This window comes from Corythoichthys intestinalis, chromosome 3 (genome assembly GCF_030265065.1).
Source record: "Corythoichthys intestinalis isolate RoL2023-P3 chromosome 3, ASM3026506v1, whole genome shotgun sequence".
In the NCBI taxonomy this organism is placed as follows: domain Eukaryota; kingdom Metazoa; phylum Chordata; class Actinopteri; order Syngnathiformes; family Syngnathidae; genus Corythoichthys; species Corythoichthys intestinalis.
Window position 1 is genome coordinate 40,146,429 of NC_080397.1, and position 14,793 is coordinate 40,161,221.

Here is a 14,793-nt window from a genome sequence, read left to right on the forward strand (position 1 = left end):
AAGAAGCCAAGCTTTTTTTGGGTCCAACCCCCAATTCACTCCACAAAAATTCAATGTGAAACAGTCACTTCCCAATATCGTCATCATCATTGCACTACCACCACCGCCATCACTACCACTGCCATCATGGTCGTCATCACCGCTGTCCCCATATATTGATTGTACATTCTAAAGTCACAATTTATGTAATAACAGCTTGACTGGTGCTCATGGTGATAATTGTTGAAATGTGTATTATTCATTATCCAATGTTATTTGTGGACCTGCTGCCATAGGGAAACAACCCCCAGACAACAGGACCACTCATTGCTATGTGTCCTAGCTATGCCTTAAAAGGCAAGATTTGGGAACCTGTGCCAAGGGGTTAGCTTCCAGCATCAGTGCTCCCCCTTGCCAGCCCTATACTCCAAGTTTTATTGAATGTGTAGATAGACATACAAACATGTTTGCATACTAGTTCATCTATGTAGATATGTATAACCATTTAACTATCACCATCAGCACGTGCATTCTATTTTACTCAAAGAATTGTTGATAACGATGAAATCTGGGGTCAATTAGATTAGAGCAGTAGTGACAACACCAACGATGAAAATGACAGTTATGGCCACAACAATAATGACAACGATGGCAACAACAGTCATGATAACAGTGATGACTGTTAGGTTTTGTGTTGGTTTTTTCCTAGTGTGACTTGTCCCTGTGATTACCCATTGATTTCACCTGTTGTACCTGCTCCTACTGCATCCTCCTGTATTACCCAGCTGTTCCACGTTGTCTCGTTACCCCTTGTCTGCATGTGTGTATATAAGCACCCAGTTTCTTTTCACTTGTTGTTGCGTCATTGTCAATGTCAGAGTCTGTCAACTCTGTTCATGCCAGTGTCAATTCTTGCCCGTTCCTACATCACAGCCCTCGTGTTTCTCTGCCTCAGTAAGTGTTTGATACCCAGCCTTTTGTTAGTAACCTGAGTTTTGTTTGCTACTGTGTTTTTTGAGATCACATCAGTTTTGGTTTGTACTTTGTTTTTTTCTGTGGGCCTTAATTAAATCATTTTTGCACTGCCTTTTTTTCTTTTTGCCTCGCTTCACTTTTCCTGCGTTTGGGCCCACACACACCTGCCTGCTCGCAAACCTGACAGATGATGTCAGTGATGACAACGAAACACTTATACGACAACTCTACTAATCATAATGATTACACAGATAATAACAAGAGTTATCACTGCAACTATTATTGTCTTGATTTAAAGCAACTAACCGTTTGAGCACACCTCAGATCTTTAAGTAATTTGATCCACAGTTGAGAAGCATAATTGAATTCCGCCTCAACCCTCTTAGATCCTGTTGTTGCACACACAACAAACCAGTTCAAGATGACCTAAGGTGTCTGGATGCTTTATAGGGATCAAGCAAATTCAACATGTACTGTACTTGTATTATGGCCCAAAGCTATTAACTGTTTTGTAGACCAGCAATAAGATTTTACAGTCTTTTCAGTCTTTTGACTCAACAGAAGCCAGTACAGTGATTTCATCACTAGTGTAACATGGTCAATTTTCCTTGTATTTGTGAGGAGTCTGGCAAGAGTATTCTGGATTAGCTGCAGCATCCTGATTTATTTTTTTATTTTTATTTATTTTTTTGTTAAAACATGTAAAGACGCAATCAAAATAATCCAATTTGGTAAAAATGAATGCTGGATATGTTTTTCTATTTCTTAATTTGACAAATGCCCTTTAGTTTTTTGGGGTGGCAATAAACACATTTGAAGATAAACTTTAGTTTAGATGGCTGTTGAAGTTCAGATATGAGTCAATAATTATACCAAGATTTCTGTTTTTATGATAAGCAAAAGTGAGTACTGATCTTTGAAGATCCTTTCCCCAAATAATTACATCTTTCTTTCCTGCATTTACAGTATGTAACGAGTGCAAGCGGGTGAATTGTATGCCAAGGAATGCCTTCTTGAAGGTATTCCTTCAAGAGAGCACGCTACCATCTGGAGCTGCTGCTAGCTTGGGCTTTCAGCTGAGTGGTTACCGTGATGTCCTGCCGCACTGTCTACGCTTGGCGGCACTGGTTCGAGTCCTGACCTGGTTGAGGGGAACGTATGGTGTCGCAGGCTTGGTTGCAGACCATTTACATTTAGATGGAGAAAATTCTGGCACATCCATTCATTGATTTGATTAATGCATTTACTCAATTAGAATAAATGACTATACTATACTAGTAGTTAGGGGTGTCACAAAATATCGAAATGGTGATATATCGTGATACTTTGTATCCCAAAAGGTTATCAATATGCTCCTGCCAAGAATCGAGATATCGTTTTATAAAGGTGTCAATGTTTAAAAAAAAAAAAAGTTGCTACCCAAATTTTCCACCATGATGGTGTCTCAGGTAACTGTAAGGCTGCCATTGACGGTCTTTGACGCCCAATCAATTTAGACTGGGAATGTTCGTTCATTCGAAACCAGAGCATTCGCAGTCATTCTGTCCGATTTTCAGGATATTTACAGGTCACTTTCTGTCCATTCATTTCCTGTTGAGTTTGAGTCACTGCCTAATTATTTGGTTGATTCCCAGGTCACTTCCTGTTCTGTAACTCAAAATAAACAGGAAGTGACCCATAGAATACCCCCAAATCAACAGGAAGTAACTGAAAATCAACAGGTAAATGTCCTTAAATGGCCCAAAATTAACTCATTGCCTGGCATTGGCTGCCAATGACGGCCATAGACGTCTACTAGTAATAAACTCATTCCAATTCGCAGTAGAAGCTTGTTTTCAAGTTTATTAGTTGTTTGTAGAATATCCTAGAAGGATTTCCTGACCAATGTATCGATAATCGTTGTATCGCCATATCGTCATTGTATCGCAAATCGTATCGTATCGTGAGGTACCGAGAGGTTCCCACTCCAACTAGTAGTCATGTGGGGACAATGAAAATTGTAATTTAATTTTATTGTAAACTCCACTACTTTTGTTATTTACTAAATGATTTTGATGTAAACGGCATCATCATTGCAGTGGCAGGGCAACACGACATGCCAGATCAACAAAGCAGTATATTTTTAACAAACAGAAACTAGTAAACAGTTGTTCAAATTATATATATTTTCCAATTATTTGAGAATGGTGGGGGTGCTTACATTTCAACTCAGTAAATGACTGAAATTATTTCAAGAAAACAAATCATGAATTAGATTGATATTTTTGCACTACTATACTTTTTTTCCCTCATATACCGTATATTAGTATTTCCCTCTGGTTCCTTTGACCATACCTGGAAAACATTGCTGGCAAAGCCCAAGCCTAGCTGTCTGCAGACCACCATAGCCTCCATGGTTCCCCATCCTTCACTGCACACGTTGCCCCACACCAGCGAGCCGTTCTTCTCAACCAGCACTTCCACACGACCCTCAAAAGGATTTCGACCGCCACTTAAACGCAGCTAAAAACACAAGAGGAAAGGGACACTATTGAAGTTCTCATATTTTACAATTAATACCATAAGGAGAAAGATGGAATAAGGAAGGGCTAGGTTTCTCATTTCATTACATTGTTTATTTATTTTTAAAAATTTATTTAATAGGGACAATGCGCATTGATAAACATCTAAAAGATGTAAATATGCCAGATTATAGCAAAAAAAAAAAAAAAGATACGCTAATTTACATCCGCAGTCCCTAGGCAGGTAACCAAAGACGCAAAAAAGATTACAATAAAACAGTACAGTACAATAGGTTACGAAGAACTTAAAAGTCAGTTATTTATTTATTTATTTATTTATTTATTTATTTTAAGTCCGACATGGGAAGTGGGGCGAGTCCCACACCTTGTACATTACATAAGCCATTTAAAAAAATTTAAAATTCCCAACGCTCAATAAATAGTACTTTTTTAAAATGTTACAAACATACAGTAGAATGACATTGGTTTTCTGGCAAGACCTATAACGATTTCATGTAGAGTGATTCTATTTTACTGCATTTATTGACACCTGCCAGTTGCCAACAAGTAATGCAATATTCAATGTGATGTGTGATGAAATCATTGAGTGTAGAAACATTCTAGCAGCCCCAAGTGTTATAAAAGATCTTATTTCTCTAAAATTGGTCAGGTTGAATTTCACAGTAGTACATATTCTTTTGATATGGCCTTTAAAAGACAGTGTGGAATCAAACGTCACTCCAAGATACTTGAATTCAGAGACAATTTGTACAAACAAACAGTTTTAGTTGTGTTTAGTAGATTGCACAGACAACAGAGGCAAATTTTGACAGAATTCAGTTTGGGTCTTTAAATGATGACACTACACACTGCAAACAGCAGGGGTCACTAACTCTTTTGAAAGTGAGAGCTAATACTTGGCTACCAATTTATATTATGAGCTATCACTTAGATATATTTCTAAAATAAAATTTTTTAACAAATATTATATAATTGTGGATCATTAGAGACATCTTTTGATGTGGAATTACTATAATGTTACCGATTTACCTATAATTTTCACAAACAACGATTTAACAAGGTATGAAACATTGACATCAATATAATTAGCAGATGATCACTTCTACAACATTCCAAGGAGAATACAACGTACCATCACTGGTGAGCTAATTTTAGAAAAGAGCCAGGGTAACAATATTGTAGTTTCAAATCCATTTTGTGAAACAAGTCAGTGAACGATATTGAAAATAAAATGTGAGGCTCACCCTCTCCTGAAAGCCCATAGCAGGAACATTACATCTGACAGCAGCATCCTCTTCATGGCTGCAGCCCACAGACTCCTTGTTGAATGAACACTCGGTGATAGACTTCTCAAATCCAGTACACTGCACTTCATTCATATGTACTGGGCCCATACCTGGTAAACAATAACACCAAAAACTGTTTAACAATTATTCAACATTTCCATTTAATTAGCAACAGTGTGTAGCCATAGGCGGAGTTTGACTTTTGGGGCAGGGGGGTTGATGACCCTGAAATGCAGTGTCAGCAATAAAATTAACTTAATATTTATAATAATAAGTTGACAATAAGCGTTTTTTGTTTCCCATCAGTCTTGAGGGGAATTCTAAATCAGGCTGCTTAGGCAATACATTTCGCCAAGATTTAAAGATGTCCCGATCGATCGGCATCGATCGGGTCCGATCACGCCATTTTCAAAGTATCGGAATCGGCAAAAAAATATCGGACATGCCTTTTTTTAATATATATACATTTTTTAATTAAATTGTTTTCTAATTGTATTTACCGTTACAGACAAAATGTCTTACACTCATCCAGAGTCTTTAGTTTTGGCTTAAAGTAGGGCTATCAAATATATCGCGTTAACGGCGGTAATTAATTTAAAAAAAATTCTTAATCACTTTAAAATATTTCACGCAATTAACGCATGCGCTGCACGACCCACTCACGCATTAAACTATAATAGCGCCGTTTTACCCATATATAGAGCTAAAAGGCAGCGTAAAATGAGTAGAGTGAATTTTGGCAGTCTTCGAAGCCTCATTTTAATTAGCTAAAGCCTTACAATCCCTCTCTCAACAACTAGATATATCGTGGGAAGCAATGTGGGAAGAAAGGTAGTAATTGATCTTTTTCTTAACACCCTATGTTATTTCCCAACGCAGAGAAGATATATCAATTGGTGCCACTACGCACAGTCATGGTTGCACTTCCCATCATGCATTTGAGCAGAACAGTTAAATGGCTACAGTATCATTTAATAATGTAAATGCCATCTTGAGGATTTATTGTCATAATAAACAAATACAGTACTTATGTACTGTATGTTGAATGTATATATTCGTCCGAGTTTTATTCATTTTTTCTTAATGCATTGCCAAAATGTATATGATCGGGAAAAATTATCGAGAATGATTGGAATTGAATCGGGAGCAAAAAAAAAGCAATCTGACCGGGAAATATCGGGATCGGCAGATACTCAAACTAAAACGATTGGGATCGGATCAAGAGCAAAAAAACATGATCGGAACAACCCTACCAAGATTGTCATCCATTGAATATGGTACGCCCGTCGGTGTCATGCCAATGTAGTTACCCCAGTCAAAAATTGTATCCCCTGGGCGGAGCTACATGGAGGTAGATTTGTGTCTTTATTATTCAACCCAAAAAAATGTCGCGTCGATTAAAAAAAAAAATGTGTTTGAATGCAAAAATCAATTTGAAACTCATAAAACTCCCCCCAAAAAATGCATGTGAAAGCTATTTTTCTTTTCTTTTCTTTTTTTTTTTTTTTTTATTTGATTGAAGTCAAGTTTTTTTGATTGAAGCAACTATTTTGATTGAAGTAATGTTGATTTGTTTTTGGGCCACCTTTTGGCTAGGACAATTTTGTTTTTATTATTCAGTCAAAAAATAAGTTGCTTAAAAAAATAAAGATTTAAAAAAAGAAAATCACTTCAATCAAAAAAAGAAACGTTTCAATCATAGAAAAAGTTTTTGAATGCGAAAAAAGTATTTGAGATTGAAAATTTTGCATTTGAACACTTAATTTTTCATTGAAAAAGCTTTCTTTGATTGAAGCAATCTTTTTGTGTTTGAGCCATATTATGATTAGGACATTTGTGTTTAAATCATTCAATCCCCCCCAAAAAGTTGCTTGAATCAAAAAAAAATATTTTCGGTCAAAGAAAATATATATATTTTTTTAATCCCCCCCCCCCCCCAACCCCCCAACATTTTTTTTATTATATGCAAAGCAAATGACCGTCTAAGGTGCTCGAAAATTTTTTTTGACCCATTTTAAAAATACATATTTTTGTTCATTTCATTCATTTTTGTTGCAGTTTTATTGCTTTTCAACTTTTACATATATATATATATATATATATATATACATATATATATATATAGGAAAGCCAATTACATGCAATGACACTTTACGGACACCAGGGGGGGCCTTCCCCCCCATAAAATCCGCTTATGTGTGTAGCCGGTGTGTAGAACACTGAATATTGCAGCCAGTAATACAATGTGCGGATGGATGAATAAATAAATACATAAATACATCCATACATTATGGAACCATTCACCTGGCTTATTTTTTTCCTCTTAATATTTTTTCTTTATATATCACCTTAATACAGTGTGAGTGACACACCAAAATTTGCTAATCTTAGCCTCTTGCTTTAAAGGGATCCACGGATAGAAAGACTTGTAATTCTAAAAAGATAAACATTATTATGAGTTAAAAGAATTTGATATTGAAACCTCTCTTGATGTTTTCGTTTTTATACCATTTTTAAAATTAGTTTAAGTAGTAGGTCGCCATTATTGTTGACGTCGTAAGGCGGTGACGTCACATGGTTACAATGCCGGGCTCCCAGAGTATGACTCTAGCGACATAAACATGTCATCTGTTCAACCCTATCAATTTGAACCCGAGAGGAACATTTATGAGCATGACAGCACTGTCGATATTTCACAAAACAAGCGGCAAAAGCAAAATGAACAGGAAAGACGGGATGAGACGAGAGTAGGAAAAAAAAAATGGTGTTCTGCCAAAATGTGCTGCACCGGCGAAACATCTACAAGAGGAGAATTTGACACCCAAAGTACTACTGTGCGCTTTCAGCTTGTTTTGTTTCGTTGCATACAGACATAACATACTAACGATACCTTAAGAAAATACTTAAGTGCAGTAAAATCAAATAAGGGTGGTTTAAATGTGCTAGGTCATGTAGCATATTCAACAATCTGTTTTAAAATTACCACAAGAAAACACAATGCTTAAAAGTATGGGAGGGAAACACATGCAAAAAGTATTTTGAGGCAATGAAAAGCTAATAAAAGACTCAATAAAAACACAAATAGTAAGTACTCCCCATTTATAACTGATGAGCGCATGTGTTGGACGTCTCGCAGCATAGAAGGAACTGCAGTAACCCAGTAGTATTCGCCAGGTGACAGTGACAATCTACGTCATCACCCCGAGCGTCCATTGTGCGCTTAAAACATGGTGTCCTTCGTAGGTCAAAACATGCACTAAATATTATAGATTTTGAAATCAATGGCAATATTTTATGTTTCTAATAACATGTTTTAGTAAGAGAAAAATTGTGGCTTATTAGAGCCTACAAGTCTTGAAGTCCGAGGTTCCCTTTAAAATGCAAAAGCCAGCACGATTCAACACTTTTCAAATATAACATTTCATTGTGTATTCTGATGACAGGTATGGTTAGAAGGGTCTATAAAACATATGTGCTGAGCGGATAAATTACATTGGGTCAGCGGTACATTTGAGTTTTTCCATCGGGTAACCAGCTTTTTAATACACTTGATGTACTAAGCGGTTTAAACATTTTGGCGTCTGGAAAGGAAGTCTTTCATTTGACGCCGTGATTATAGAAGTGGTTACTTACACAGATCATGCAATATGTCTTTATGCATACAGCATGTTTTTTCCGCTAGCTGGCCGTGGTGAGCTGATTATGACGTATGCTATATCAGTGGCGGGCGATGCTTTCGGGATGTCGGCCTTTAAACTAGGGTTTGGGTTTCAAAATAGGGTTTAACATATTATTAGGGTTTCAAACTACCGTAGTTCAAACATTTAACACAACCCTTAATGTTCTTGACTAGTGCTTTCCAACTTTAAACTCGTTTCGTTTTCTCAACAACAACCAAAAAAAAAAAAAAACCTGAGGAAAATTGTGAGTTACAACATACAGTATTTGACCAATATCGATGAAGAATATGTAGTAGGCTTTTCCTAAAAATCAGTAATATTCAGTAAAACCGTTGTAATATGCGGCAATGTTTTTTAAAGACAAGCTTATAATAATTAACCTATTCATTCATTCATCTTCTGAAATGCTTATCCTCACAAGGGTCACGGGGGTGGAGGATCCTATCTCAGCTAACAATGGGCAGGAGGCAGGGTACACACTGAACTGGTTGCCAGCCAGTCACAGGGCATATAGAGAAAGACAACCATCCACGTACACACTCACACCTACGGATATTTTGGAGTATTCGATGTACCATGCATGTTTTTGGGATATGGGAGGAGGCCGGAGTACCTGGAGAGAACCTATGCAGGTATAGGGAGAATATGTAAACTCCACAAAGCCAGAGCTGGGATTAACCCACAACCTCAGAACTGTGAGGTGGACAAAAAGCTATTCCAATTTATTGATATTTGCCTTTTAAACATTGTCATAAAATTTATATCATTGAACAGACGCTACTAATTGTGATGGATGACACATGCAAAAATGAGTACCGTAAATTTCACACTATAAGGCGGACCTGACGATAAGCCGCCACCCACCAATTTTGGCACGAAACAGCATTTGTTCATAGATAAGCCGTACTGGACTATAAGCTGCAGCTGTCCTCACTGTATGTTGGGATATTTACACCAAAATATATTAACCGGTGACACTTCATTTGAGAGCGGCATCATACGACTGTCATAAAATCAAATGAACCACCATGAAGCGTTGAACCAATTGGCTGCAAAGCTTCAATGCTACAAGAAGCTTAGTTTGGCTATCACTGCTCCCTGGAGGGAGACAGTCAGCTTCTGCTGCCACCTGCTGTCAACACTGTTGTTTTCCAACATGCCTCCTAGCATGCATTGCAGCGCTACAGATGTAAATAACAATCATAATTCATGTTCTGTTCTAATTATTTCTTCAGTTACTGCTCCAGTTGTTTCATTAATTGCTAGTTATGGTATTTAGTAACACTTTATTTGAGAGTGGCGCCATAAGACTGTCATTAGATGATCATAATTATGACATGACATGAGCATTAATGAATGCTTATAACAGATATCATTTAGTGTTATCCTGCAAATTATCTCACCTTTGAACGGATGTAAAAGATCTAACCTGGACATAAATGGAGTTAGTGATATAATTTGCCGGATGACACCTAATAACATCTGTCATAAGCATTCAGTAATGCCCGTGACAGTGTCATGTCATAATTATGACAGTCTTATGACGCCGCTGTCAAATAAAGTGTGACCTATTAACCCAAATAAGTCAACAAATAAGACTCACTGGACTGTAAGCCGCAGGATTCAAAATGAACGAAAAAAGTAGCGGCTTATAGTCCAAAAGTTATAGTAGTTTAATTCGTGTAACATTTTAATTTCTTTTATCGAACCACACTGATTCAGGTAAAAGTGGACATATTTTCAAAATACAAACACAGGTATATAATTGAGTGTACATAAGTAATGCATTCTACTGAATAAATCACCATCACACCAGTGAGTTTCCAATAATGTATGTTCAAGAAAACCTTAGGTTTTCAGTCGCAAGTGTAACCTTCTGTTCAGTGCTGCAAATTCACTCTAGATGAGAGTATGGCCCTCTAAAATAACCTACCTTGTCCGAGGCGACCACCAGACAGGGCCTCAATGGCTGTACCGAAGCCCAGCTCTCGACACACAACTGTGGCGGACAGCAGGTTCCATTTGTCGTCACATATGGTGCCCCACTCGCCATTTTTTAACACTTCCACACGGCCCTCGCCTACTATGGCCCCACCACGAACACGAACCAGCGGTTGCTAAAGAGGAAAAAACATTCTTTCTAATAATACAGTCATCTTCGTCGGTAAAAGCATTGACTGAGATTGAGTTGGAATGATGGAGATCTCCAAGCAACTGTTTAGGAAACTGTAGAAGTAAACATGAGTGCAGTTAAGTTTACCTCACACTACATTAACATGGTTCCCAACATGTCCTTATACTGTACACAAATTAATGCTTATGATTTACACTCAGGTTCTACAGATGTTTTGGCAATGCATTGCCGCCAGTGTTGTTAATCTTACTTTAAAAAAGTAATTAATTACAGTTACAAATTACTTCTCCCAAAAAGTAATTGCTTAAGTAACTCAGTTACCTGAATGTAAGAGTAATTAGTTACTTAGCAAGGTAACTAGTGATAATTTTCATGCCCCCCCCCCCCCCCCCCCCAAAAAAAAAAAAAGAAGAAAAAAAAGTAGGTCACACAATGTGAAGTTTAAAGGGTTTTTTGGGACAATTGGCCCGAGCCTAATTCTTTACCCTAAACTTAACGAGACACAGGGGTATTGCGGATATTATTACGATAACTAGATAGTAACCTTTGCTATGTGTGGAAGTCATTTATTGTTATGAATCAACCGTTAAAGTTGTTAAAATTGCTCCCGTTATTGCATTAGCTCTCTTCTGTCTACTTTTGACATGTGTAAGTTCTAAAACTATTTCATCATTTAAAGATGGATTTAAATCAAGATTTTGCTGATTTAGGAGCATTTTAGATAAAAAGTTACTTAGGTTCGCTAGGAAGATTCTCTACAACAGAGCCTTCCTAAGAAATCTAGTGCTTTAAGATAGCGGCTGTTTACTAACGCATCTAGTTCTTTATTATACATGTTGCTAATGCAGCCGTGTCTGTCATTTGCATCTAGTTCTGTATATATGTGATATCTACCGAAGCGGGGCGTAGTTTGTAGGCTATCGGCTACAGTCAGGTATTATTGGAGCCACCTAGCATAGTAGCATTGCGTTTGCAACGGTGTCACCCTCCCTTGCCTCCTCCCCACTCCTGCTCTGCTCTCTCGTCTCCATGAGTCCGTCTTTCTCAGACTTTTCTCGCGTCAGTCAACCAACATAGTAACGCACGCCATTCCCGCCTCGGTAACGGTAACGCCGTTGCCAAGATGAGAAAAGTAATTAATTAGATTACTCACTACTGAAGAAAATAACGCCGTTAGTAACGCCGTTATATTCTAACGCCGTTATTAACAACACTGATTGCCACTCCCAATACACCTGAGCAGGCTTGTCTGGCTCATTACCCCTCTTCCATACTGTACTGTCCTCTCCACTACAAATTGCATAATTTGGCAAAAACAAGACATTTGGCAAAAACACGCATTTGAGTTAAGTGAAACTGTACCTCTTGTTTGAAGGCCTTCCTAAATCCGGTCATAGATGTTGGCGCAAAAGCTCTGCCGGGGACGCAGCTCACCACCACAGGCAAGCCTTCAGCACAGGTGTCGTTGGACTGCATGGATTCCTCCCTCCCCAGTTTACAACTAGACAAATGGGCCTCAGTACCTGTGCAGTTGACGGAGAATTCCCAGTATGTGGGCTTTCTCCTGCGCGCAAACATCCTGCAGAGATTGAGGGATAAGTATCAATTAAAGTACCAGACTGCTTAAAGAAGTTTATCTCATTTGTACAAATACATATGGCGGAAAACACTCAGGTGACTTGAAGTTACGCTCTGAGACCCCCAATTTGGCCAAATTTAAACATTGTCCTACATGCTTGTGTGATACATCAGCTTAAAATCTAAATTTTCTGGGGGAAGAAACATTTTGAATAGGTTGCCATTTAAAAAAAAACAACAACAACCCTAAACCCTAACTCAAGGTGAAAGCATGAGAGAGCATACAGTGTATCACAAAAGTGAGTACACCCCTTGTATTTCTGCAGATATTTAAGTATAGCTTTTCATGGGACAACACTGACAAAATGACACTTTTACACAATCAAAAGTAGTCTGTGTGCATCTTATATAATTCGTAGGGCTGTCAAAATTATCGCGTTAACGGGCGGTAATTAATTTTTTAAAATTAATCACATTAAAATATTTGACGCAGTTAACGCACATGCCCTGCTCAAACAGATTAAAGTGACAGCAAAGTGCAATGTCCACTTGTTACTAGTGTTTTTTGGAGTTTTGTCGCCCTCTGCTGGCGCTTGGGTGTGACTGATTTTATGGGCTTCAGCACCCAAGAGCATTGTGTAATTATTGACATCAACAATGGCGGGCTACTAGTTTATTTTTTGATTGAAAACTTTACAAATTTTATTAAAACTAAAACATTAAGAGGGGTTTTAATATAAAATTTCTATAACCTTTACTAACATTTATCTTTTAAGAACAAGTCTTTCTATCCATGGATTGTTTTAACAATATGTTAATAATGTTAATGCCATCTTGTTGATTTGTTGTTATAATAAACAAATACAGTACTTATGTACCGTATGTTGAATGTATATATCCATCTTGTGTGTTATCTTTCCATTCCAACAATAATTTACAGAAAAATATGGCATATTTTATAGATGGTTTGAATTGCGATTAATTATGATTAATTAATTTTTAAGCTGCAAATAACTCGATTAAAAATTTTAATCATTTAACAGCCCTAATAATTTATTTTCCCCTCAAAATAACTCAAAATATAGCCATTAATATTTAAACCCCTAGCAACAAAAGTGAGTACACCGCATGGGAACTACGTACATCCCTAAATGTCCAAATTGAGTACTGCTTGTCATTTTCCATCCAAAATGTCATGTGACTCGTTACAGGAGTGCTGTCAGCATTGCTGCAGAGATTGAAGAGGTGGGGGCTCAGCCTGTTAGTGCTCAGACCATACACCGTACTCTACATCAAATTGGTGTGCATGGCTGTCACCCCAGGAGGAAGCCTCTTCTGAAGATGGTACACAAGAAAGCCCGCTAACAGTTTGCTGAAGACATGTCAACAAAGCACATGGATTACTGGAACCATGTCCTATGGTCTGATGAACTTTAATTTGTTTGGTACCAATGGTCTCAAGCATGTGTGGCTTCGACCAGGTGAGGAGTACAAAGATAAGTGTGTCATGCTTACAATCAAGCATGATGGTGAGAATGACCCCCCCCCCCACGTCTTCAATCTCTGCAGCAATGCTGACAGCACTCCTGTAATGAATCACATGACATTTTGGAGGGAAAATGACAAGCAGTACTCAATTTGGACATTTAGGGATGCATGTAGTTCCCACGCAGTGTACTCACTTTTGTTGCCAGGGGTTTAAATATTAATGGCTATATTTTGAGTTATTTTGAGGGGAAAATAAATTAACTGTATTATATAATCTGCACACAGACTACTTTTCATTGTGTCAAAGTGTCATTTTGTCAGTGTTGTCCCATGAAAAGATATACTTAAATATCTGCAGAAATGCAAAGGGTGTACTCACTTTTGTGATACACTGTAATTGAAGACATCATGATTTCAATGCGATATTATTACGTACTTACCTTATTTCGATCCAATGACTCTGTGTAGCATGTATCACCGAGTGTCAAGACACAGCTGTGAATGGCCACAGCCAGACTTTTGGGGTATTTTATGGGTGAAACACGGTAATATAACAAGGGTCGCGATGCAGAAATCGCAGAATTCAAGGAGTGGTTGAGATTTTCAAATATCTGGGAAAATGCGACAGTAAAAAAAAAAAAATACAATTAAGTGATAGTTATGAGGTAGATATCCGTGACCTATTAACAGACACTATTTTTTTTTTTTTATAATGACGTAATTTGTTTAAAGGCTTAAAATACACGAGTGAATAATTTTTTAAAGTCGTTTTTTTTTTTCCTTAAACTAAATATTAGACATCAATTAATGATTCTAAGTTAAAACTGATGGACATTTAAAATAATATATATATTTACTTAATTTCTTTTTATGGCTGGGTTGAAACAAAAGTGGTTGCGTGGTGTCTGTAAACGGGGGTCTCCAGGGTAAAACCGACAAATTGAAAATAGTTCGGGGGCTTAATGTGCCATCAAACTGCTATGGCACCATATAGACCCTACTCACCTACGTCACAAAATGGGCGTGTCGCTGTTTCCGGCCGCCATATTGTACCTCTTTTTCAGACCTATTCTCATTGTTTTCTATTAGTCGAGCAAGTTATAGAGCAATTCATGGAAGCCCCGGTGTTATCTGACGCTGTAAACTCATTG

At 37.5% G+C, this 14,793-nt stretch overlaps 1 protein-coding gene across 1 annotated transcript in view; it reads right to left on the reverse strand.

The window, feature by feature from the left end:
* loxl2b (lysyl oxidase-like 2b) overlaps positions 1-14,793 on the reverse strand; it is a 64,169-nt gene that overhangs the window by 19,717 nt on the left and 29,659 nt on the right. Inside the window, exons 5-8 of the mRNA XM_057831166.1 lie at positions 11,939-12,155; positions 10,376-10,559; positions 4,721-4,872; positions 3,289-3,456 (exon numbers count right to left, since the gene is read on the reverse strand). Coding sequence (XP_057687149.1) covers positions 3,289-3,456; positions 4,721-4,872; positions 10,376-10,559; positions 11,939-12,155 — 721 coding nt within the window. The remainder of the gene's footprint in view (positions 1-3,288; positions 3,457-4,720; positions 4,873-10,375; positions 10,560-11,938; positions 12,156-14,793) is intronic.